Source organism: Pocillopora damicornis, chromosome 12 (assembly GCF_964200805.1).
Source record: "Pocillopora damicornis chromosome 12, jaPocDami1.2, whole genome shotgun sequence".
Classification (NCBI taxonomy): domain Eukaryota; kingdom Metazoa; phylum Cnidaria; class Anthozoa; order Scleractinia; family Pocilloporidae; genus Pocillopora; species Pocillopora damicornis.
In genome coordinates, this window is record NC_142681.1 from 21,025,159 (window position 1) to 21,051,974 (window position 26,816).

Consider the following 26,816-nt stretch of genomic DNA (forward strand, 5'->3'; position numbering starts at 1 on the left):
GGATTTATTCTTAAACAGGTGCAGTGTTTGAAGATCTGTGCAGTACAACCACTTCCCACTCTCCTCCTCCCCCAAGCCACGGTTAGGGCACCCCCCCCCCCATCCCTCGTAGGGAAAACATAACGTCAGCTTCCGAGGCAGTTTGCACGACGCTTTTCTTCCCCACACAAACATCCGCTTGCCTTAGCGCAAAATACGTCATCAAGCCTTTTAAATTTCACAACATCAAATATACAAAAATAGATTCTGAAAAAGACAAGAACGATATGTGATGCCTTCTTTCATTGCAGTCCATTTGCTTTGGTAATTCTTTAGAATGCCTTCGCGGTTACCAACTTGAATTGAGATTGAAAAGCAGGCGTCTGTGCAGAGTAGAGCAACGAGTTTCCTCAAAGCAACTGCGAAGGAAACTAATATGGAGAGCAACATTGTTCAAAATGTAACCGCCATAGATGAGTAACACCAACTCTTGTCTAACTACAATTATATCATCAAAAAAGCATAATCGAAAACTTCTCAGTAATCAATCGTGCGCAAATTGAGACAGTTCCATCTCATAAAACATTGGAAATAACAGCTGTCACTTATATTCTTTATCTAGTAAATTATGCGTATCGCCATCTGTGCAAGTAGAGAATCTTATCATATCTTCAGCTATGCGTAAGAGCAGTCATTATAACTAACTCATTCGCTGCAACATTGGACTTAATTTCAATGACTGGTGTTTCCGCTGCATGCAAAATGTTAAACCTAGGCCTATCATCCGGAAACACTGAACGCAATATTTCAAACTTACACAGCATATCCATGGCATTCAGTAACATGGCCATCTTCGCACTAGAGTCAGTTTTGACGCGTAACGGCGTCTGACAGCAAAACTCAAAAGCTTTAACATTTTGCATAATTATCATAGTGTGTTTTGAAGTCTATAACAATTTTGACAAAATAACTTTTACTGTTATAGAAAAATCCAGGCTGGCTCCATGCAGGTACTCTGTTGTTTGAGGATTAAATCTTTTCTGCAGATGCATTTTTAAAACTTAAATCTATAGTTCGCCTTTGCCACTTGCTTTTTCCTTCCCTCAGAAAAATCTTACAAGTCACAAACAAACGTCCCTCCCTGGTATTATTGAAACGAAACGTTACATTACTATGTGCCTGACTTTTTAATTGTTAATAACACTATTCTTGAAATAACATATATTTTTTTTAAATTGATATAAATCAAACAAATTCAGGTTTAATCAATACATATATCTTACTAACTGAGTTTGCGAGGTCCGTAAACGAGGTTAGTAAGAAACGTATTTAAATAAACTGGGTTTAAATAGAGACGTATCTGTAGTGAACATATCAATATACTGGTTAGTAACAGGCACTGTGTCTGGGTTGTCTTGTCTTGCAATATAGTGATCATTACACAAGCCTGGGCTCAACACAGACTACAAGTCCAACATCACAGTCGCTAGACCGATGTATGTACAATTTACCATCAAAACTACTGGTTTACCAGCCGATCAACATTACACTTAGGAGGGGGATATTGAGGTCTATAAGAAACTGCAAAACCGTAGAAAAAATCATCCAAAAATGCCGCTCAGATTGAAGAGGAACCACATCAGACACCAAATCCTAAATACCATTGGTATTTCTTGAGAAAGCCGAACCAAATGCTAAAGAACCGGAAAGCATAATGAACACCAAAACCGCAAAGTTTTTTGGCACAAAACCGAAAAACCGATCTAAAAATTGGCAAAACCGCAGACCCGAAAATCCCAATGCCCCCTCACTTAGTCTAATATTGCCATCAATGCACTATAATGCATCACATTCTTAAGAAAACTTAGCGGAGTGCTGGGGAAGCATACATGTGGATAGGTCCAGAGTTGTTGAAAATGTTTGTTTGGGTGCCAGAATGTATAAAAGCCTAGTATGTGAAGAAAACAACAGGAAAAATAAACTAGTTGCACGCTGACAAATGCATTTAATAAACATAAAAATTATATGATGAAGAAATGTAAAATGGTTTCCGTGTTGACATAGCCTGATATAAACACTCGGGAGGTTGGGAGAACACAAGATAAGCGTAGGAAACCACGACGCGAAGCGGAGTGGTTTCCAGCTTATCGAGTGTTCTCCCAACCTCTCAAGTGTTTACATCAGGCTATGTAAACACGGAAACCATTCTACATTTCTTTAATAAAATAACTAATGAAAGAACAAAAAACTTATCTATAACAAACAATGCCCATTCTTCGTTAGCAAGCTACAGAGTGTAAGTCTTCACATACGTTAGGTGGCCTGCAATGTCACGGGTTTTCTATGGTTTTATAGCATGTTTGAGTCTGAACAATGATATTCTTCCATGACCCTGACAAGATGCTCGCTGTAGCTTACTCTCCTATTCTCTAGAATCTTCCTTACAGTTCACTGGCACACATTCCTACCCCCTAATGGAGATTGGCAATATCAAAAGATTTCTACTCTGACCAATAACACAGCATAATGATACATCTTGGACTTGAATGTTGAGCCTGTCATGCCAATCTTGATGCCACAGCATCCCCAACAATATTCATTAAAAGCTGAAAGTTTTGTTGACTTTCATCTCAAACTACAGACCTTGTCCTGTGTCTAAGCAGTCTGCTCTCACAGATCGAGAAATGACGAATATTGCAAAGTGCTCTGATTACTTATTTCTCGTAATCCAGTTTTTTGTGTCTAGAAACAAATGAAAATATCAAATCATTATTTATATTCTTAACGCTCTCAAAATCTCTTTACATCGAAAATTTTGAAACTGAAAAAATTATTGTGGAAAAACAGGTTAAAATGACTTTATTACATTGGCAAACCTTGCAAACAGTGGTTTCAAAGTCTTTACATGATCCTTAGAATCAAGGATATCCAAGCATTTTCCTATAAGGTCTTCTAAAGATAACTGTGCAACAACGTCAACTCCATTTTTTTAAATTAACAGTCAGTAAATGCACAGAGCAAAGCAGTTAGTAAAAACAAGTCAAATCCAGAACAAAACAAAATTAAAACTAGAGAACAGTAGGAGGAGTATCACTCAAAAAGAAAAATTGGCATTTCAAGTATGCATGTTCCTTGTCAGAAAGAAATTGAAATTTTAGGACTACTACTTAGTACAAAATCAAGGTAAGACTAGGGTGGAAAAATTCCTCACTTAAAGAATTACAGTAGTACACCATTTACCACATTGCATACAAATGCAATTAAGAATTTTTACTTGCCTGTGAGGAATTTATCTCCAGTTCAGAATCACTGTCATTTTCATCATCTGACCCCCTAGAACTGGAAAATTCAAAGATGAAACATGTAAATACAAACATACCATGTTATTTTAGTGCAACATATAACTTTGGATGAATGATCTGTTTTTCTAGAACAATATACAATTGTAATAAAATTTCTTGTTTGAGCAAATAAGCAATATTTTTTTCCAAACTCCTATGGGATTATCAAATTAAAATTGAAGGGAAATATTAAATGAATTCTAGTAGTTTTTGTCAGTTGATGTTGTAGCAAAAGTTGTTTACCTGGATGAGGGAGCTGTACTATCAGGATTTCTAGGGCTTGAATATAACATTTCACTAAAGACAAAGCTGAAGTTGATCCTGGAGACAGAAAAGAAAATGGTTGGATAAATTGTAATTGAAAACTTTAAATTTATGCAGACTTTACCACTGAACACAGTAAACAGTCAGGTGAACAAACCTAGATGTGACCCTTTCCCGTCCAAGGGTGACAGTGTGTAATACTACCCCATCTGCCCAAGGCAAGGGAATCAAAATCAACACAAAGTAACACCACTTCAAATTTTAATCAATATATCAGAAACTACTCATTTATTCAAGAAACAATAGAGAGAAACTTTGTTCCTAAGATAATAAACTTTCCATTGCTGCCAAAAATATTTTCTTTTATGCATGCATTCAGCAAATATCAAGAGCTCAAATTAAGTGAATAGAAATCTCAACAAAAACCATCCATGTTGCTCATGAACTCACAGAAAATTGTTACATTTCAGGACAAACTACATCTAACTAATCTATTGAATGAAGAAAATAAGTGATAAAGAATTATTAATGCTATTTTGGAAGATTGTAAGAAGTAAGATTGCGGATAACGCGGTGTCCGAGTCCTTGTTCGCGATTGCCATTGCGTTGTTTTCCCGTGTAGACTTCCAAATCGCAAACGAAGCCGTTCGACGAATCTGCACACTCCCACACTTTGATTCCCCTCTTTACCGGTTTTAAGGGCATGTACTGTTTAAGGGAAAGTCTTCCTTTAAAAGGAATCATTGCCTCGTCGATCGAAACATTTTTCGACGGCCTGTATTCGCTTTTAATAGCCTCTACAACAGAATCGAGAAGAGGTCGCACTTTGAACAATTTGTCGTGGTTTGCGTGCCCAGGTGGCAATTCTCTTCTCTTATCGTTTAAATGAAGATATTGCGATATTTTGGCAAAACGATTCCTCGGAAAAATCTTTTGCACTTCTGGGACTCCGAGAAGCTGATTTCTGGACCAGTATGAGTATACTTCGGGCAATTGTTTAATCCCAAACAGGATATTCAGTGCGAAGAATGCCTTCACTTCTTCGGCGTCGGTTTCACGCCAAGCAGGGTCCGGTTTTGTTTCCATCGCTTGCCGCGCATAACGATTCGTTTCCTCTGCAATTCTGTCAAAATTGCTGTCCTTAAACATTAGGTTAAAAAAGTTTATGGTCGAATAACCTCGAACGTCCCTGACCAGGCCGGTATTCGCGACGAACGGATTCACAACAACTGGACCAGGATCGTCGTTCCACTCTTGTTCGTCTTCTTCGCCACTTTCCTGATCGCTAAGATCGAGATCTGACAAATCCTCCGTGTCAACTGACGAAACAGAAATGTCAGATTCTGACTCGGGATAATTTCTTTCAAACCCCGGTTCAATAGTGAAGCCAATGAACTCTTCTTCCTCGCTATCTGAATCAAAAAGCGCCGCCATTTTAAAACTTCACAAACAAATTTCAACTCGCAATTTCTCAATAAATTCATATGAACACCACCCCTGAAAGTTGGCTTGAACTGAGCTTTACTCTAACCCTATTGGTTAAAATACAATAAGCTAGAAGAAACAATGAAAATAAGCATTTTTTATTGGTTAGAATTGGCTACTATGTAAAGTGCCATATGGCACGCTTGGGAATTTGAGGGGTGGTACACGCGTGTGCCATATGGCACGGTCGGATGCCAATACTCCATACAGTAGCCAGGGTGTAGGGGTGATCTTACTGTTGGTCCCCCCTGATTCATCAGCCTTTGTTAATAGTTTCAGGAGGGGGTCTCTAATAATTGACTAAAAGGGAATTTTGCAGATTGGTCAGCTATTGATGGTAGCAAAATGAAGATGATCTGTTTTGTCATTACAGGACAAAGAATGTCAGAAATACTGCATGCCTGAAAAACAATAAAAACAAATTCGTTAACTTTTGTTTGGCTTATTTTCTTCTCTTAAAAATTCCTCAAGAAAAAAATATTTATTGATTTAATTCATTTTTGTGTCACAGTAATTCAGTTTTATTCAGAGTTAAAACTTTTTCAAACCAGGTCAACTTTTCTTTTTCTTTTCTCAAGAATTCATTAAAACAAATGACAATAAAAATCAATTAAGTTTTAAAAGTCTTAAGATAAGAAAAAATTAAACCACAGCAGATAATCTTTTAATTATGTGATCAATACAAAGATCTACATTAACTCAATACCATTTGCATAACATTATTTTTTGCCAACTCTCTAATTTTTATATTTTCCCAAATAACTGCAGGAAACCAGTAGCAAGATTGAAATCAATTTGAAGAAGCTGGGTAGTTCTCAGTTGGAGACAGGAAAGAGAGGAACAGTACAGAAATGCATAGGAGGAGAATATAATTTACCTATCATTTGCAGTAAATGCAGATTCTTCTCCACTACTGGACTGGCTGCTGAAGTAAAGTGGGTTCATCACCAGGTCTCTGATAGCAGCAGCCATTGGAGTAGGGGGGACAGTAGATGGCTCTAAGCTGGATGGAACTTTGGCATTCAGCAGAACACGCAAATATCTAAAATATCCTGGTAATGGGATACATAAAATATAGTAATATTTAGAAAGGATCTTCAACAGACTACACAAATTAATGTAGCTATGCATACATTCATATACATAAATACAAACTGACACACACATAGAAAATAATTTAATAATGCTAGCCCAATGTAATTTCTCCTGGCAATATTAACACAAAATCGAGTAGACAAGTGGTGAGAACAAAGAAAAATAACAATAAGGGGATTATTGGTTGATCCAATACCAAGCTCTGAAATGAAATCATAGGAATTGTATGGCAGATAGTAAGGAGCATTACTAATGAAATCATGGGAGTGAAAGGGTTAAGCAAATTATTCAATCATAAATAAACTCTATCTGAACATGGAATTAAACACACTGCACAATGTGCAGTGCATTTAATTTCATGTTCATTATAGAAGTGATTTTTGGACAATATCCCACTCATGACAAATAAATGATACACTTCAGGCCCCAGTTGCTCGAAGCATGGATAACACTAACCACTGGATAAATCTATTTCCGGTGGATAGCACAGTATGTTTTGTTAACACTTATCCACTGGATAGCGTTTTATTCCTTGGATAATGATATCTGGCCTTTATACAACTGGACCCAGCTCAATAACAGTAAAGAACTGTATGAAAATAAGTTGTGAGATAAAAGACCCCATCTAACAGGGGTCATGTGCCTGGAAGAATGAATGATACTTTTTGAGTTTACAATTATAAAATTGGCATTAAGCAAAAGAACTACAGCACACAGCTGCAAGAAACTGCTGTGTAACAAACTTCTTGCCGAGGGTTATAGTTACCATTTCTCACAAGGTAAATTGTTGCCATTATGTCATCTTTTCTACTTCTGACAGGATCAGTGGGATTATAGTCTGATTCATCGGAGGTGAAAACTTCCAACAAGCGCAGCTGAATAGCAACAGGTCAAGAATCTCCCATTGATTTCTCTAGTGATCTGTGGAGATAACTTTCATCATTTCTCTAAATTTCCTCTGCAGTGCAAATATTATTTAAATATTATTTTAATGTAGAAGCTGAAGAGAGGGAAAAGGTAAAAATTCCATGGAAAGATGTTGAGAAAAAGTTGCTGAAAAGGAAATTTGTATTCAAATCTTATTAATAAATGAGTCTGTACAAAGAAGCAATTACAGTCTGAGCATTACTCACTGCTGTTAGAATATTCAAATAAAGGTAAATTGAGATTGTTCTTGATTATCAGGAGAAGCCAATAAGAGATTCCAATAACTTTTTCCAAAAGCAGCTGCCAATGATATAAAAAGCACCTCTGCCTGGAAAATAGGATGTAAGGCCATCCCAAATACCAGAGTCTGCTATGAGGCTAAATAGACCTTGGTAAGAGGTTCTATAGGCAGTGGCAGACTCTTGTTATGTGGCTTTTGTTGAAACTCCTGCAGAAGCCCATGATGACTAAAATAGGCAAGAAAATTATATATCCAAGATAATGCTTACTAGCTTATAGAAGAACCAATGTAATTATTACACTGAGCAAGCCCAGTCATTTCTTTACTGTATAATCTCAATGATAATGACCCTCTCTCACAGCTCAAAAACAACCAACATCCGTTGCTTATTTCTACCACCTTTTACTTTTTATGGGATTAAATCATAAATAACAGTAGGTTGCTGCTTTTGAAACGTCAATGTATATAACATATAGCACAGCATCTACTAAAGTTTTTATTGGAACTGGAAGGGAAAGTCTTCAGCTATAAAGCAGCCAAAAAACCTCCATGTTCATGTATAATGACAGTTGAGTTTGTAAATGGCTTGTGCATTTAATTTGTACCAAAAAGTCACCTTAATTCTCAAAGTTAAGCCTAAAATTAATTTAATAAGTCAGTTAGCACTCTGAAGAAGAGATGGAGAGAGGGAATTAAAGGAAAAGATATGGACATTCTAATTTACCTGCCACATATCAAGAGAAGGCATTTGATCTGATGAAGCCAAATTTGATGATCACTTGTTTGCAACTTTTGCACAGTGTTTCTATTTTCTAACAGAAACTGGCACATCCAAATCTAAAGGAGAATAAAGAAAATGATTACATTGCTTATGACTGGTGTCATTTAACTATCCATTGCAAGATGTCATAAGTAGTTCTCTTAACTGTTTGTTATACATTTCTTATGATATCATTTTTGAGAATTTTGTATTGAATCAACCTATAATCTCCTAAGTGATATTCATCATCATTCTCAACACTTGTCTGACTGATATTCTATTGGTATTGTTATGAGAAATGCTGTCTTGGTCACTCATGGGCGCTTAAGGGTTAATTCAGTTTTCAAGAATATTGCTAGATATGTCTAGATCTACTATAATTCATAACGTTAATTGTAACAAATTGAATAACATGCATCAATTTTTTACCAGTCTCTGTGTGTCCTTAGAGTCAGAATAAAAGAAAAGAAGCTTTCTTAGCATATTTCTAATGGCATCTACTGTTGGAGTATCTTTGAATCCTTCTAACGAGCTGACTGCCTCATCAAATGAGATTCTCTGAAGCTCATACTGAAAGAAGAGAAAGGGATACAAAACAGATATCACAGTCAATCATACTTCTACATGTGCACAGAAGATTACATTCTTTCGAGATACTTGTTATCCTGCTTTAACTAAATATCACATATATTATGCTAGTTAAAATAAACTTGAACTGATTATAAGCCCTACCTGTTGACGTCGTACCCTCTTTCCATGGATGATAGATTGAATTGCGATCATGGCACAGGCAGTTTTCCGACGCAGATCCCGGGACCCATTAAATACAAATCCCAGCTAATGACGCCTTTGAATTTCTCTTTCGCGACTTGCATGACGTGTGACGGTATATATTTCGTCACAATGTTGAACCAATCGGGTTGTGGTATGATGCAAATAAATCACCGATTGGTTAACATGATAACCCCCGAATACCTTCGGTTAAGTGGAAAAGGAGGAGTGCGGAATGTAGAAAATGAGGAGTGTAGGAAATACAGAGTGTGGAAAATGCAGAGTGCGGAAAATGTCGAGTGTGGAAAATGAGGAGTGTGGAAAATGCGGAGTGTGGAAAATGCGGAGTGTGTGGTAACGCTAACCACACTCCGTATTTTCCACACTCCACATTTTCCACACCTATTTTCCACACTTTATATTTTCCACACTCCACATTTTCCACACTCCCCTTTCCACACAAAACATTTTCCAGATTTAACGTTTTCCACATTCAACATTGTCCACTCTATCATACGGTTTTACAGTTCAAGTCGTATGTTCTTTATAAGTCATACGGTTTTACAGTTCAAGTCGTATGTTCTTATAAGTCAGGTCAGGTACATATTTTGCCAGCTACTGGTACCCTGTAACCCAGTACTACCTGCCGCAGAACCACCACTGCCTTGTGGTTGCTTTGGGAGAAGTGAAGGCTATGGGAGTAAACCCTTACAGAAAATCCGGAGTAGAGCCCCGTAGGCGGCTAGTGGAACAACGTGAAACCTTCCGGCAACTCCTGCAGCTGCGCTGGCACCGACCGTATCGGCTCGTCCTTTCCGTCGGACCCTACCAGCAACGCCGAGAGGGGGATCCTGGCGACTGGGCACACCAGGATTTCCATATCTTCCGCCCAGGCCTGCACCTGGAGAGGTCACTCCAGCTTCGCTGACCAGCGTAGGCACAACACGGAGAGCAGCAGTCTACCGGTTATAAGTCCAGGCTCGTTTGGCGTAGAGCCGGTGTCCCAGCGGATTTGGACCCCCCTAGAATTGGACCCCCCGGTCCAAATCCGCGAGCGGATATGGACCCCCCGGTTCATATCCGCTAGCGGATTTGGACCCCCCCGGTCCATATCCGCTAGCGGATATGGACTCCCCTCCGCGGATTTGGACCCCTTTAACAAAACTGAGTAAAAACATTACATTACAATTACAGATTCAATAAGAGACAAACATACGACATTGGCCTATTTTGTTATTGCTCGATGCCCGAGTGCTGGGACGACATGCTGCAGTGCGATTTGTGTAAGGAATGGCTGCACATGGCCTGCGAGGGACTTAAGACTGCCCCGAAGGGCGAGTGGCTCTGTAGTGTTTGCAGACCACCAAAGTCGAAACGCGTTCGTTATTGTTAAATCTAGGCGTCATTTCAATAGTCCAGAGTATTGCAGACTTAATGAATGACTTACTAACGCTAGAAACCGTTAAATGATCGCAAAAATTAGAAAATACGAATGTTGTTAAGATATTGATGTTGATTTGCATTTATTGTTTATAAATAAGCTGAGTTCCAACAGTTCACAATGGGTCCAAATCCGCGGGGGGTCCAAATCCGCTGTGACACCGGGCGCCAGGGGTTGCTCTCGACGGTGGGAGGGGTCTTTGAGCCCCATTGGGTAGCTAACGCCCGCCTCAAGCTGGGCAGCCCCCGCCTCCGTGCTAAGACCAAGGTGCGCAGAGTTCTCATCAGGGAAATGTTGTTTGCGGATGATGCTGCCCTCACCGCCCACACCGAGGAGGCACTGCAGCGGCTCATCACACGCTTTGCGGACTTTGGCCTAACCATCAGCCTGAAAAAGACTAACATCATGGGCCAAGGTGTCAGCGTCACCCCACACATCACCATTGGCGAGCACGCCTTAGAGGTAGTCGACAACTTCACCTACCTTGGCTCCTGCATCTCCAGCAACCTATCCCTGGACTCTGAGCTCAATGTTCGGATAGGAAAAGCAGCAACGGCAATGGCTCGCCTCGAAAAGAGAGTTTGGGACAATTCCCTGTTGACCATCAACACAAAGATGAAGGTGTACCAAGCCTGCGTACTGAGCACCCTTCTCTACGGTAGTGAGACATGGACCCTCTACTCCCGCCAAGAACGCAGGTTGAATGCCTTTCCATGACGAGCCAGACGTTCTTAGCAACCGAAAAAAGAGCTTTGGATCCTGCTGAGATCGAGGAGTTTTACTCCACGATCTCAGCTTGACGTCCAGCAGCTTGCAACATTCCATTGTAACAATATCCCTGCTACTAATCATTTATGTTACGCTGAAAGTGCGAACTTTCGCGCGAGCGTGTTATAATCCGGAAACGAGAGTGTGCGTTTATAATTAAAATTTATATTTTGGTAATTCAAAACGTGTCAGTGAATGTATGCCAGAGCAGAGGGGGGAAGGGGGGTTATCGGGGGGCCTATAACCGGATTGTTTTGTCTGCAGGTAGATAATCTAACCAGAATTTTACAGTATACACTTCGGGCCGTTTTACACGGTACGAAATTATCGCAGTGTATTCAACAATTTCCCAGGCTGAAGTCGCACGACTTTATATTTTAAAAGCCAGCCGTCTATCATACTGCATTTTTTTTTTATTTCAACCGGTACACGACTGAAATAGGACACATCCAAAGCCCGCTCGCGGTAGTCTCCCCCACCCACTATATGATGCTAAAGTTCCCACTGAGGCAAGCTTTCACACGCGAAGTGAAAACACTTGGTAACGTTATCGATCAGTAGGAATGCCTGCGAGTGTGTTAATCGACCGAACTACATAAGTTGAATAAGTACGCTACGGTTTTTTTTTTTTTTGAATCATTGGTTCTCGCCCCCTTTTGCTTTTTGTTTTCGGCACCACGTTTCCGTATTACATTTCCATATTATTTGAAATCATCCCCCCCCCCCGAAAAAAAAAAAAGAAAAAAAGGATGATGAATAAATTTGGAACTTATTGAACAATTATTTGTTTGTTCATTCAAAGAGGGTATTTTTACGTTAAAAAATAGCCGAATAGCCGCTATGATGGAAAGGGTATTCTGATAATAATGAAAGGTAGCATCGTGAGGGAATAACATCATTTTCCAGGTTCTCCCATTCCATAATCTAACAGAAATACTTAACAATTATTCCACGAGTACGCATTGGATATGAGCTGGTAGATAGCCAACCAGAGGATTGAAGTTGGCTATAACCATGTCTTACCCAACACACGCGAGTGGAGAAACTGTTTTAATAAGAACTACCACGTGGTAACAGCGAATCTTGCAATATTTATTTTATCGTAAGGAAGACAATTTTTGTAAAGAAAACCATCCACTGGCCGCTAAACAAATCAAAACTTAGTTATACAACTTACTTGACAACATTTGGTGATCGAAAAGTACTCTGACGTTAAAATTAAACAGTGGTAAAACAACAGAGTAACAAAAAGTTAAAAAAGTAACATTTTTAAATTTGCACGACATTCTCATGTCATCTTTAGCTTTACAGCTGTACATTTGATTTTTCCAGTGTCAATAGTATGTTATAAGGTTACGTCATAAACCTGACGTCATAAATTTGAAGCTACTATGTTCCATTGCGATTCACTGAAAGGGAAAATTTTGGAATAAGGTTTTTGCTGAGAGTCTTGCTGCTTAACATGGAAGTAGCGGAACATTTTCAACTTATTAAAAGATACAAAAGTTTAATGGTAAGAATTACTGATAATTAGTGAATTGGAGAAGGGAGCGTAAAGAAAATTTCTCTTTTCGCGGCAGTGTCCCAAACGTTTTGGCCAAACTTGTAGCTGGCTTATGGCTTCGAAGAGAACAAACTACCTGCAAGCAAGCAGTTTCATTATGTCCTTCCTGTGTGCTGTCATCTCACTGAAGTTCCACGACCGTGAAACAACTTTAGGTTGTGAAGAGGTCATAAAATCAAGGGCCGCTAGAATAACCCCAACGCCACAACTGCCGCTTCCAATTAGTTGGCCATCTGTCGGTTGTCTCGGCATTCCAAACCTTTTGAATGTTTTTACATTACGCCAGTCATCCAAAGAAAAGTCATCGCAGTCTGGAAACTTGAACTGAAGCTCACTCATGATAAGTAAGACATAAGAAGTTTTGGAGAAAGAATATCCAAGGCCATCATCAAAATATGCTTCTTTGTTTTTTACATCGAGGACCATTAGTCCCCAATGTACATTGCCCATGTTTACCGGAACCAATACCAAGCTTAATAAGCCAGGCTTGACATTTTGCAACACTTCTTCAAAACATTGCCGGATAAAGCTTCTCTCTCCAGTGTTGAGCCAGGTAATAGTGTGCGCTGGAAGACAGAGTAAAGACTCGTTTAAATCACATTTACGCTGCAATCTGGAAATTGCTGTGTCAATCACAGTGATATTATATTTACTTATATTAACTTTGTTACATGCGAAAAATTCTGTGTAAGGCATTCGACATATGACTATATTGCATAGTTTATACAATGTAGCACTCTACTTGAAGGCTACATAACATATATTGACTTACTGGTCAGTGAACTTGTAAAATGAATTGCAGATTTCTTTTGCCATCTGCCAGATAAAGCAATAGCTAAAGAGTTGTCATGGTTCCTGTTTGTTTCAAGTAAGCATTGCTTGTAATTAAAACTTATTACATCACTTACATTTTTGTAGGCATCCTGTTGATACTGAGTTACATAATTCTGGACTTCCTTTGGGTACTTCTTGTTTTTTCGAAGAATGGACAGCTTTGCAACAACTTCCTGTTGTTTTGTTTTCCAGAACTGTAGCTTAGTATCTAACTCCTGCTGTAGCAGACCTAGCAAAACGATCCCAAAAAATTAGAGAGTGTCAAAGGGATTTCGCTTGTTGACAAAACTGGAGCCTTATTTAAATAAATGTTTAATAAAACTCACTAAGCTGGGTATTACAGGTATTGAACCCAGTGAAAAGTGAATTTGCTTACCTGTACTGGCAATGTCAAGTGTGTCAGTGTGAGTTCCCCAATCTCTAAAAAACTTTCCTGACTCGTTCAGTTTGGTGTAGTGCTATAAAACATCAGATGCAATAATTTTAATAAGTGTGTTGCAGTGATAACATAAGTATGCAATTCACATAAAGGACAACACATGGAATAGTGGATATGGCAAGCACTTCAATGATCAATTGACTGAGCATTTACCAGTATTATATAAGAAATAATGAGCTAGAACTGACAGTCGGTGATCAGGAAAATGCCAGCCAGTTTGGTCATGTTTGACAAAACTGCAACTGTGGTCAAACATTTAAGTAACAAAATTAATTGCTCATTGCTGTAGATTAGAAACAATTTCTCATTTAGTTCAGTTGCTACACATACGACAGGATGAAATTTAAAAATAAATTTGAGAACTAGAATCAAAATAATCATAAAAAGTTTTGTTAGACCAGAGGGATTTTGAAAGTCAGATATAAGTACTCTTGAGAAAAAAAAATGGCACTCTAACAATAAATAATAAGCATAGCACACCTTGGACTTGTAGGCATAACCAAATACAATAATAATAAACACTTACCAAATCTTTCGGTATACATGTCACCAAAATTCACGTTGACATGATGTCATGATGCTGATGTTAGATATCCCAGAAGCACTCAGGTATACAATTATGCCAGGACTTCAACCTGGGTGAACCAGAGAGGATATATAACACTTGCTAGATCTTTGATACCATGTGTGAACCAAAATACTTATTATATTATATATCCCAGAAGCACTCAGGCATACAATTATGCCAGGACTTCAACCTGGGTGAACCAAAGAGGATATATAACACTTGCTAGATCTTCAATATCTTGTGCAAACCAAAATACTTATTATGTTATATATCCCAGAAGCACTCAGGCATACAACTATGCCAGGACTTCAACCTGGGTGAACCAAAGAGGATATATAACACTTGCAAGAACTTTGAAACCATGTGTGAACCAAAATACTTTTTATGTTATATATCCCAGAAGCACTCAGGCATACAACTATGCCAGGACTTCAACTTGGGTGAACCAAAGAGGATATATAACACTTGCTAGATCTTCAATATCTTGTGCGAACCAAAATACTTATTATGTTATATATCCCAGAAGCACTCAGGCATACAACTATGCCAGGACTTCAACCTGGGTGAACCAAAGAGGATATATAACACTTGCTAGAACTTTGAAACCATGTGTGAACCAAAATACTTTTTATGTTATATATCCCAGAAGCACTCAGGCATACAACTATGCCAGGACTTCAACTTGGGTGAACCAAAGAGGATATATAACACTTGCTAGAACTTCAAAACCATGTGTGAACCAAAGTACTTATTATGTTATATATCCCAGAAGCACTCAGGCATACAATTATGCCAGGACTTCAACCTGGGTGAACCAGAGAGGATATATAACACTTGCTAGAACTTAGATACCATGTGCGAACCAAAAGTACTGCTCATGTTATATATCCCAGAAGCACTCAGGCATACAATTATGCCAGGACTTTAACCTGGGTGAACCAAAGAGGATATATAACACTTGCTAGAACTTCGATTTACCATGTGCGAGCCAAAATACTTATTATGTTATATATCCCAGAAGCACTCAGGCATACAACTATGCCAGGACTTCAACCTGGGTGAACCAGAGAGGACATATAACATTTGAGGGTCTCTACTGGTATTCTGAAGAAATCAAAGATTTATGCTGAAAAAGGAAGATCTCGTAACTGAAGCTTAGGCTTAAAAGTTTATGTAACGCAATGATTTCAATCTAGATAATGAACAAGTAGATCTGCTGAAAAAATGAAAAGTGAACCAGACTTTTCTTACTCATGCATTGTTCTTTGGTAAAATTCCTTAGTTACTTTTCATGTGCAACAATATTGTTTACTTTCCTTATCACACTAAGTGTTCCTCTTTTTCCTAACTCCTTGGAAGTTTACCTGGATCATTTCCTCACAGAATGTAATCTGATTTAATAAGTATGTTTCAGCAACATCTTTGTCTTTAAAAAACCTTCTCAGGTTTTCTAATGGCAGTGACTGGGTGACAATTTCTTCAATGTTCTCGAGAAACCTGCGTTCTGTTGAACCTAAAAACGATTCAAAGATCACACTTTAGTAAATACTGCTAAAGTTGTTAAATCACCTTAGGCTGGGGGTGGGGATTAAAAGTTGTTCAGTTAACAATAGTTTATGGTTACTATAGCTTTTCATTTTTCCGTATGATTGTTATTAATTGAAGACAAAGTTATTGTTATTAGCTTTGACAACCACACTAAGTAAGGCATAGTCTTTTTGTTCTAAAAGCTTGAAGAAAACAATACATTAATTATAGTATTAAAGATATGGCATTAAATACAACATAATTTACTTTCCCAGTTGTGTGTTGGTTGTTGTATTTATGTTGCATGACTTGTTTAGCTACATTGGCTTGGTATTAGCACTTGGCCAAGGGAAAAGAGGGAGAGGAAAAAAAGCATTCTTAAATTTTATGGTCAATGAAGTGCGCTTATTTACTCTGTTGGAGTCTTTTGTAGCAAAAGTGACTGTCACAATAGCTGTTTGCATCAATCTGATGTATGACTGTATACCTGAGAATGACAACACTTGAATGTTGTGCCGCTCAATACCACTTTCCTGGCCAGGCTTTGTCTTTACTACAATTCTGTCCCTTCCCTTCATACTGTCTGGTCCATACTCGGCTAAAACAGCATTGCAATTTTTAAGGCTCCCACACTCATACGCAAACATTCCCAGTGAACATAGCAACTGCTCTGTATTCCGCAGCTCACAATGAAGAGTGCATAGGTTTACATCACACAACTCTTCTTCAAGGAGAAACAGCAAGTAATCCCTAACACCCTTCCATCTAAAATATTAGCAAAGGAGGAGTAATATCAAAAATTACTGAAAGTTGACCTTTTATTTTATACCTAAACATTATCAAGCTTAGGTATTTATCAGTTTCTCCTGAGCATACAATGTAATTACAATTATGCCAGATTGTAATTATGCACGATTACAATCAAGCCAATTCCTGGGAAGTTGTCTGCAGTTTCTCTAAGGACAATAATGCTTATATCTACAACCATAGAAAATTAATGTAAGGTATAATGGAGAAGGCTAAACAGGGATTAATAAAATACTTGTTTCCTGAAAATAGTTTTGTAATCAAAATTTAATACATAGATGCATGTCTAAAGTCTGAGGTGTGTACAAAAAAATTAATCACATAACCAAAAACACATAAATAACATACAGCTGCCCTTGTAAAATGATTGCATTAAAAAATTAAATGGGCTTACTGACCCTCCAACATTTGCCTTGCTCTTGATAAAGCATTCTGCACAGGATTCACCACGTTCAACCCCCAGACATGCACATCCCTGCAATAAAATAGAGAACGATATTTTATTGTTTACCAGATAGTGACAGCTTGCAACAAGACAAGACAAAAATTCAAGGGGTATCGCTAAGGTGTGTTTGCTAAGTAACAGGACTATTTTACAGGTCATCATCAAGGAACCACAAAACAAGGAAACCAAGGATTACAGTTAACAATGATTTATAAACGATCATAAAATATCGGTCCCACTCATGCCAAAGATTATGAATCAAGACAACAAACAAGGCAAACAATGGACAATAAGTCAAAATCTTATGGAAAATGTGAGGTGACACTAAAGGATCTCATTACAAACCAATAGGAAAACAGAAAAAACATTGTAACTACGTCCATAAATAGGCACACAATCAAAGTAATTGATAATTGATCGGATTGAAATTGAATCCTTTGTCTATAATAGTATCCTTAACAAGCTTGATACAATTAAAAACTGTGAAGAAGAAGTTGAAGTTGAGTATGAATTTTAATTACCCATATACCAAAACTTACAGTGAAAACACTATTATAAAATGACTTGTGCACATCCAGTGACATAGGAACTACATTTAATGGCTACTTCTGTGAAAACTTACCCGTATAACTTTACAGAACACACAGCACTCTGTGTCCAACCCTCTCTGACATAGACCTTCCATTTCTTCATCTGACTCATTATCTTCACTCTTTCGTTTGATAAGCATTATCAGTGCCTTGTAATCAAGCGTAACTGTCATAAAAAAACAAGATGAATAATTAAATTTTCTTGAATGTCACATCCCGACATTAACAAATATGATTTTAATGTCCATTAACAGGCTTCTTCTGGGATCACATCCCAAAATGCCTTTTATTTTAATTGATCAGTTTGCATTTACTGTCATCAGCATTTCTACAGCCTGACTTAGAAATGCAGATGGTTACAATCTTTAGGAACACATCCAAGAAGAGAATGAGGAAATTGATTCTTAAGTCTTGTTTTTTTTTTTAAGGTGATGGAGTCAGTAATTTAGCAGTAGGTAAAGGGCCATTCAAGCCTATAGTGACCCATCAGGCTTTGTAGCCTTACCTTGGATTCAGGAGCATAAAGTGACAAGAGTATTTCTATGCGCACCCGGATGGGGCGCTAGCCCATCAAAGGGTTTATACATGCCAGGATTAAGTTCACTGGTACTTTTTCAATCCCCTGAGCTCAGACACTGTGAGTATTGCCTATGAATACAACACAATTACTCTGGCCAGGACTTGAAACCCAGATCACTAGATCTCAAGTTCAGCACACTCACCACTGATAATTACAATGCAGATCACTATGTCTCCCTTATTAAGTAAGGTAAGGTCTGGGTTTGGGCCCAGAAGTCACCCACCAGCATCAAAGCTTATCCGGATTTCAGTAGCACTAAGGGACTAGGAGTATTTCTACTTCACCCTGGATGGGATGCTAGTCAATAAAAGGGTTATCCCTGCCCAGCATTAAATTTGCCAATTGATACAAATTCATATACATTTATATTATTTGTGAGTGGAGAGAAGCACTGTGAAAATTGAATGTCTTGCCCAGGAACACAACACAATGGCCTTGGCTAGGGTTTCAACCCGGACTGCTTGATCTGGAGTCCAGTGCTCACATGAAACATTAGGCACTTACAAATTCAGCAGATGGAGGTATTCTACAATATTATTATAATACTATATGTTTTAATAGCAAACAGAAGAAAGAAATACATGTAATTCTGAAAATAAATATAACTTCAATATATAAAGGAACTCCAGCAATAAGCTGGATATTTTTCTTTGGCCCTACAGTGGCCTAGGAAAGTATATTTAATCACCTGTAAATTTGACTTTAAAGTGTCTTCCATCAATAGTTATTCCATTTTTCTTGATGGCATTTTTTTGGGCATTGATTTCCTTTATTAGGGCTTCAATATTGATCCTACAGAAAAAAAACAGTTTAAACTCATTTAATTGAACTCCTAACTTAATGATGGGCATTGAATTATGAAATCATAATAGTGCATTTAGCAGTCTGCTAAATGCATTTCTTAAAGTGATATTTTAGCCATTGAAGACCTAAATATTATTATTATCACCTGTTTTCCTCACAATTTGCAATTGCTATAGGGTAGACACTTTTACAGCTCTCACTTGACGCATGACTGACATTGATAGGAACCACACCTATCATGACTTGCTGCCTACCTGTAGAAGGATGTCAGAACAGGAATATTATCCGACACTATGATTACTTATTATTACTTGTCCTTAACAGGACATGCAAGAACAAATGAAAAATAGGCGGCTTCATAAATGTTGGGTTGTTTTCTCAGTAATACACTGCATGCTGCACTAGTGATTTTCGGAATTGCTTTATTTGTCAATAACAGAGGTTCAAAACGGGAACTTGATGTTGTAGGGTAGCTTGGGGTGATCTTGATAATTATATCAGACAGCTTATAGAAAGTAAAATGCTAAATTTGCCCTTTAGATATGCAACAAGAAAAAACTAACCAAAAAATGGTCTCCCATCTAGCTTAAGATTAAGCTCAAGGGTTTGCTGGTCAGGCTGATGCAGTCTTGTTTCCCTTGCTGCCCAAGCCACTGCAGCAGAAAGGTTAACCTGATATCCCCAAGGAGCTCCATCTGGCAAGGGGCAGATGCCCATTGCCTTTTTTACAACATGAAAAATCATCTTGCGCACAGCCTTTATGTGATTCTTGTTCAGAAGAAGTGGAATGTCAGATTTCGTCTAGATAAACAAATGCAGACATAACAATATCTTAATGAATCAATAAAAGAAAGCATTACAGGGTTGGAAATTAGCACTTGCCCACTTGCCCAGGCGAGTGTCAAAACTACTTGGGCAAGTAAAAATCCTAGGCTTTTTGTTGCATTTATTAAAGGCACTCGCCCGATGGCCAGTGCTGTCAAAATTAAGTTTCCATCCCTGGCATTACAGATCAATGAACCCATTAAAATGTAAAATGGTAATAGAATGATTATAATATAATGTGGAATCCATCAATAATGATAAGAGCACAAATAAATGTTTAGGTAAGGAAAGACATGTCTTGTGAAATAAAAATACTGAGATCAAGTTACAGTTTGAGTTCTAATATACACCACTCTATTTTAGTCACACTGCTCATCAGTGAAAATGATTTTAGTAAGATGAGGTATGGTTAAAGGGGGGTGGGGGGTCAGGGACACCTCAGGAACCCCTCTAGCCATGCCCTTGACAAAGTTTAGCAATAAAAAAAGAGGAAAAACAATATTTCTGTTTGTTATTTTTCTATTTATCTTTGTACTTTGTATCGGTATATTGTTTTATTATATCATAATTAAATAAATTTTGACCTCCAAAAGAAACGGATAAAATTGACCAGAATTTAAATACAGGGGTGGCAGACTTTCCCCACTCACCAATTTAATCAAACACACTAACTGGCAATACAAAATGATTTAAAAAGACAAAATGATTTACCTTAGTTCGCCCTAACTTTGTAAAGTTCAACAAGGTTTGCCATCCTTGGTCTGGGATCCGGGACTGCAGCTTGAAGTAAAGCAACGTCCAATTGGGCACACGAAGGGATTGAAAGAATTTTGGGGCACTGTCCCCCAGTATTGCTTCCAGGGTTTGCTTCGGGTCTTTTTTTTTTCTCAGAAGCTGTTCTGCGATATCGCTCATCACTTCAGCCACTTCAACATTCTGGTCCACCTGATCGGCGAATAAAGATGCAAGAGGCACCTGGAACTTATCGCAAACATCGCCGATCAAGGTCCACATATCGCTTGTACTGTCCGGGTCCTGTGTGCCTGAGCTCAGCGTCGATTGACCGCCGTTTTTCACCTCATCTCGAAGGGCCTCTAACTGGTAAAGCATAACTTCAAGTTCAGCCTTAAGCTTAAGATTTTCATCTTGACTCTTCTCGATATCCTCTATGGATATGGCTGACCTTGAATCGACTCCAAATACTGTTTGTACAGGGTCATGAATTTTGTCCTTGTTATTGTCACGTGTGTCAGTCGCTGTTTGGCAATCTTCATTATCTTGGCCAATATTTAGGCTGTTGATGCCATCAACCAACCAACTGTACTTTTTTTCTTCGCCCGCTTTTAGTTTTTGCCGAAGTATCGCGGAAACAACGCCGAAAGAAGAGGCTATGAATACCTCTTCTTTGTGAACTAGTCGTCGATCCAAGTGCCCGCCATTTTTAAGATTCGAGAGTTGCACTGTGTTAAATTCTTTTGGAAAGCTTGACACCAAAGGGCTACTCGATATGAATTTTCCTACAGGAATGCCGCATATTTTGGAATTCAGGAGATACCAGTCCCTCGAATCGCTCGTGGAGTGAAGCAATTCAGCTCTTCGAATATCGAAGGCATCCATGCCGCACAGCACCTGATCGAAACGAGAACACTGCCCCGCTCTTGTGAGTAATCTCTGAAATTCAACCTCAAAAAATGTCAGAAGAAAAATCCAGCCCCTCAAAATAAACAGGATTGACGCCATTGGAGGTTGCACACAACGGTGTTAATGTAATCACCGAACGCTCACCTGTTGAAACCACAAATCGAAAGCGATGATAGCTACTGAGCCGGATCATGACGTCACACCATAGCAACCAAACCCCACGAATTTTTGAACATCCGGTTTGCTCTGGCTCGTCATGTTCCTACTACATCTTGTTTAGTCCCTCACCTGCGCATTTTATCCGCGTGCATCAGTAGTATGCCTGGAAACAAATTTCGCGCACTATGAATGCTGGGACTGCGCACGTTTCGTCCTTTTTTCGCCATCTTTGTTTTCACAGAAGTTCTTAAAGACGTGTAACCAGGGTAAAACAGACTTTCAGTGGTTCTTAGCTATGTCGATTTCGATGAATCTTTCCACTTAAAATCTCTCTATATTTCTTTGACTACTTAGATCATCGAATAAAATGCAGAACGAGGCAGGAGAAAACGTAGACATGTACACACCAAGGAAATGGTGAGTTGATCAGCACTCAATATATGAATTTTAGCTCTAGAATCGTGTAATGTCGTCGTCGAATCGTCGTTTACTGCTACGTTCGATTAAGGAGTAATAGACTTAGTTTTGGGTTACCTTTTGCAAAGTGAACAAATTTGACCTATGTATAGGGCAAAAGTATATTGATTAACGTAAAAACCAAACGCTTTAGACACTAGCTATAGGTTATCATCAGAGTCAACTAATTTGTTTAGTGTTCCATCCTTATTATTCATGACAGAGCTCTAGCTACACGTGCTTAGATTGATTATTATTGTGTTTATTATTATTGGTATAGGTAATCACATGATTTCTAGTGCAATTTGGAATAAATAAGCACGAGTAAAATTTTTTCAAAGACCTACAAAATTACACGAGCCTGCAGGGTGAGTGCAATTTGGGATGTCTTTGTAAACATTTATTCAAACACTGCAAGTGACGTAGTGTGTTCGGTCAAAACAACCACATACAATCAAAACAATAACATACAATAATATTTTCACATTTTTTAGCAGGGGTTTCAATAAAAGCCGGTTACCAGCGGTCTACCACTGCCTGTAGGACCTCTCACCTCCATCTGTTTGGTGGTCACAGCCGCCTATTAAACCTTCAGTGGCTGCTTATAACTAATGTTATTGAAACTCCTGCTTTAAGTTGCAAAAAAGTTAAAAGATGGGCTAAACAGTTCAAGGAATTGTTCAGTCTGGTTTGTGACTTCTTTGCACTGAATTAACCCTCTTCTGTATTGAATTACCTGAAAACTGCAATTTATCTTAACCAATCAGAACTGAGTAATTTTTTCATATATCTTATCATCATAGTTATTTTTTATACCTATACAGCTCCGTTACAAATCGTGTTATTGGGGCCAAAGACCATGCCTCAGTTCAGTTGAATGTCGGACAGGTAGGCAGGCAAATGCTACTCTGCTTCAATTCCAAGCTTAGGCTTAGGCTTCTTCCTCTTCCTTAAATTGATGAATAGAGAACTGAGTTAAAGTGGACATTAAAGGAATCAATTTCCCTCATTCCTTGCCCTTTCAAACACCACCCTCACAAAAGACACATCACAACATTTCAGGATACCCTAAGATAAACAACTGTTATGGTAGGACTAGCTATGCTGAAATAAGCACTACATGAGCTTAAACTGATGCAAACATTTTGTCTAGAATTCAATTTGTTCAAGAGCAAGGGTCAAACCTTGGTAAAAAACTTGTTCATGATCAGGAGATTAGGATAGTTTTGAAATCCCTGAACTAAAGCCTCTTATCAAAAACTTAATAATTTATTCAGACTGTTGAAAGAAATTCTATGGTAATGTTTGTTGGCTTTGCTATAGATTGACGAGACTGGGCGATTCACTGGCAGTTTTAAGACTTATGCTTTGTGTGGAAACATCAGGCAGATGGTACGTAAGGGTTAATTATGTGAAAAGATAATTTGATGGAAGGGCAAACTGGAGACAAATTTTGGGCAGGTTAAACATGTGGTTTTGTTGTTCAGGTTGCGGTAATGCCCAACTTGTAGCTGAGAGGTGAATGTTCAAACCCTCTTTAGTCTGAATTGATGTGTAAGCTCAGCCATCTGTAATTGCTTTAATTTAAGTTTTTCTGTAATGATCAGTGTGTCCCTTTCTATCCACAAGCAAATGTACTTTGTAATGTAAAGTGTTTGAGAGAATAAATTCTTCATCAGAATGCTATATTCTGTCATATTCTGTAGGGCGAAGCAGATGATTCCCTAACAAAGCTTTGTATAGAAGATTCCATTGTTAACAAGTAAGTTCCCTCTGTTGAATTCCTCTTCTGTAAAAGTTAGTTGAGAAATGAAAGTCTGTAAGTTACCTCTGACCTTTTTTAGTTTTCAATTTTCAAATTTTTGTTTTTAGCATAAAATTCAATGAGGCTGTATCATTTCAGTAGTTTTTTTCTGTTTCAATCTGCCTTGTGTAAAGCATTACTGCTAAATGGTAACATGGTCTTTAACATTTTGTTGTTTTGTTCTATTTGTAGGAACTATGACTCCTAATATGGAAATGAAGAGGAAAGATCTTTCTTGATAAATAAATAAACTTTGTTGTTCTGACTGAACTGATATATTTCCTTTGTTTTCTTTTTTAATTGTTATTACAATTGCCCCTATTCACCTTATGCCCAACTCAATTTTCTCATTTTATCGCATGTTATTTCTTCCTGACTACCTCTTCATGAAGGGATTTAAATGATTCGTACACTAAGTAGTTTCTCTCCCTTGTGGTTACCCATAAGTTTGTTTTTTTGGGCTGATTCTCTGAGCGAGTTGCGGAGAAGTATGTTGACAAGCAAAAAAGTGCGCAAAAATATAAAAATGTTTAGTCGTGCACAAGGTAGACTCTAGTCGTTGCGGGAAGGGAGAAGGTGTGCGAATGTCCGAGTCATATGATAGATTACTCGAAAGTAACCAGGTTCCAGACCAAATTTTTTAGGACTTAAATCTGCGGAAATCACTTAAGAGTGACTGGAATCATGTTGGCCCGGGGAGAAGGAATCACGAAAAGAACGAGAACGTTGATCAGAAATGTTTTCTTGACGAACTTCGTTAGACCCATAAAGGAGATTCATGCTCGCTAAATAGAGATAACTACCATGCAAACAAAGGACAAGAGGATTTGATGATTATGTCACCATAACATTTGGGCCTCGGGACGATTACATACATCTAGTTTATTCTTTGAAGCTCAAAAAAGACTTCGAAGGAAGAAAAAAAATTAGTTTAGAAAGAAAAGTTACGGGCAGAGAATTGAGAAAGGAAAAATTACAAAAAAGGAAAATATGGTCCGTGAGAGGCTCGAACTCTCGACCTCGGCGTAGCCATTAGATCTTTGATCTAGGTGTATCAGCACCGCGCTCTGCCGACTGAGCTAACGGACCATGCGCTGACCACATAAGTTATTTTATAATATTTAAATACCTTAAAATGCCTTTTGGACTCTGTATTTGCTATAATGTTTTTCCTCGCGCAGTTGATTACTCTTAATACTTTGTAACTAATTTTAATTGCTTACTGACTCAGATAGGTGAAAAATATCACTTTTTCCCGAGCACTCCGAGCAGACGATGCGTGATAAATAATCGTCCATGACACCCTTCAAATAACACGGACCCACAACGATACTGATTGTGACTCATTTCTATTTAACGATTTCATCAAAATAACGGAAAAAACCAACAGGTCTCCGCGACTAATTTTTACCTTCCTTGTCACTTGCGCACTTTTCGCGAAAAAGCTTTTCACTGCCTAATGAGGAAACTCAAACCAAACAGAAAAGAAAGAAAACAAAACAAAACAAAACAAAAAGATGAATATAAAAAAGTGAAACACAGTCAGCTTTGCTTGACATGCGGTGCGGTATTATGTAAACACGAGATTCTTTCCCCCCAGATTTGAGTGAAAAGATTCAAGCCGAAGTTGAAGATTAACAAGTAAAGATTCATAAGTAAACCATTGATCACGAATTGACCTGCACTGCAATGAAACTTTGCTGCAATTAATGAGGTGTGTAATCAGAGATGTTAAAATGATCTGTTCGGATCTGCCTCTGGTACGAGAAACAAACGATTGTCGAAGTGTTATGCTACACATTTGTAATGCAGTAAATACACCGAGAAATAAGTTTATGCAAATAAATATAGTCAACGAGGTAGGGCAATCAAGTTTGCAGGAAATACGGTGTTTCCGTTTCTATCCTAATTATCTTTCTTTTGAAGACTAAGAGTCCTCAGGTAAACAGAAGTTTATCAACCAAGACAGACTAAATATTCAGTAAGCTTCTAAGCCCCAATCCTTAATACTTCGGAAGTATTATGACGCTGATTTCTGACAATGGTTTTTTTTTTTAGGAGCTACTTTCTCACGGGTCTAACCTAACCACTGAGCGGCAAAATTTCAATCCTAGTCACGTACGTTTTTTTTCTGCACGATGAATCACCTCAGCAGTTTTACACATTCTCTGGTACTTGATCCCAAGCACTGAAAAAAGAATGCCGGACATCTTTCCCTTGTCATCCGTGTACTTGTTTTTATTTTTTAACAATAATCCTTATCCGGAATATATGTATAAACTCTTGTCTTCAAAGAGGCATTTGATAAGCAACTGATTAGTTGGGTGTAATGAATATTTTGTTAACGAAAAAAGGAATGTTTATATTTGGTGTTAGCCGACCTCTGGGGCCGCACTCTCTTGCAATTTGTCTGGGAAGCAAGTTGGTTCATCCAGTCCTAAGAGATCTAAGATAAACATCGAGATTTCAATCACTTATGTGTCGAGAGATTCATTTCCGATCATTATTTAATTCTTCTCATAAACTTGTTTCTAGTCACGAAGCAGTGAAGAGCAAAAAAACGATTGTAGAGAAAGAACAGCCGAGGAAACTTTTAGCCACGCACATGCAGGCATCGACGGCTTAGAATGGCCATCTTTGCATGTGGTGAAAGTAGACTACACAAAAGTATCTTAGTATTCCCAAATTCACTTGATGAAAG

General features: G+C 38.2%; 2 protein-coding genes and 1 non-coding gene across 13 annotated transcripts in view; 1 reads left to right on the plus strand and 2 right to left on the minus strand.

Annotated features, from left to right (window-relative positions):
• Window positions 1-24,385, plus strand: part of LOC113665215 (small ribosomal subunit protein eS21) — a 53,608-nt gene extending 29,223 nt beyond the window's left edge. Inside the window, exons 1-6 of one of the 2 annotated variants that reach the window (XM_027180884.2) lie at window positions 22,070-22,121; window positions 22,210-22,272; window positions 23,136-23,199; window positions 23,635-23,703; window positions 24,018-24,073; window positions 24,308-24,385. In XM_027180884.2, coding sequence (XP_027036685.1) covers window positions 22,223-22,272; window positions 23,136-23,199; window positions 23,635-23,703; window positions 24,018-24,073; window positions 24,308-24,323 — 255 coding nt within the window. In that variant the 5' untranslated portion in view covers window positions 22,070-22,121; window positions 22,210-22,222 and the 3' untranslated portion in view covers window positions 24,324-24,385. Of the gene's footprint in view, window positions 1-22,069; window positions 22,122-22,209; window positions 22,273-23,135; window positions 23,200-23,634; window positions 23,704-24,017; window positions 24,074-24,307 lie in introns of those variants that run through there. The other variant, XM_089190520.1, reaches the window with a different exon arrangement.
• LOC113679770 (uncharacterized) lies at window positions 12,144-21,955 on the minus strand. 10 transcript variants are annotated; one of them, XR_016181956.1, is made up of 12 exons: window positions 20,767-21,955; window positions 19,794-20,031; window positions 19,376-19,484; window positions 19,115-19,218; window positions 17,879-18,012; window positions 17,210-17,286; window positions 16,492-16,769; window positions 15,842-15,990; window positions 14,436-14,544; window positions 13,847-13,928; window positions 13,545-13,699; window positions 12,144-13,202 (listed from the first exon to the last, which is right to left on the minus strand). XR_016181956.1 is itself a non-coding variant. In XM_089190512.1 (9 exons), exons 1-9 carry the CDS (start codon window positions 21,793-21,795, stop codon window positions 15,265-15,267), a joined length of 2,136 nt encoding a protein of 711 aa, XP_089046638.1. In that variant the 5' UTR covers window positions 21,796-21,955; the 3' UTR covers window positions 15,125-15,264. The 10 variants fall into 10 exon arrangements, 5 of the variants coding, with proteins under 5 accessions (XP_089046638.1, XP_089046639.1, XP_089046636.1 ...); XR_016181959.1 differs by having other exon boundaries at window positions 15,842-15,981; window positions 20,767-21,949; XR_016181960.1 differs by lacking the exon at window positions 13,545-13,699 and having other exon boundaries at window positions 15,842-15,981; window positions 20,767-21,949.
• Window positions 24,386-25,106: 721 nt separating the features above from the next.
• On the minus strand, window positions 25,107-25,204 carry Trnai-gau (transfer RNA isoleucine (anticodon GAU)). Its single transcript has 2 exons — window positions 25,168-25,204; window positions 25,107-25,142 (listed from the first exon to the last, which is right to left on the minus strand). It is a non-coding gene; the product is annotated as a tRNA-Ile (tRNA).
• Window positions 25,205-26,816: the final 1,612 nt, after the last annotated feature.

Bases quoted from the DNA above. Each gene is read 5' to 3' on its own strand.
- LOC113679770 (XM_089190510.1), bottom strand. From the start codon at position 21,795: ATGGCGTCAATCCTGTTTATTTTGAGGGGCTGGATTTTTCTTCTGACA. The intron at 17,287-17,878 runs GTAAGTTTTCAC...ATTTTATTGCAG, and splicing joins TGTTCTGTAAAGTTATACGG to GGATGTGCATGTCTGGGGGT. The intron at 16,770-17,209 runs GTCAGTAAGCCC...CTAATATTTTAG, and splicing joins AGCAAGGCAAATGTTGGAGG to ATGGAAGGGTGTTAGGGATT.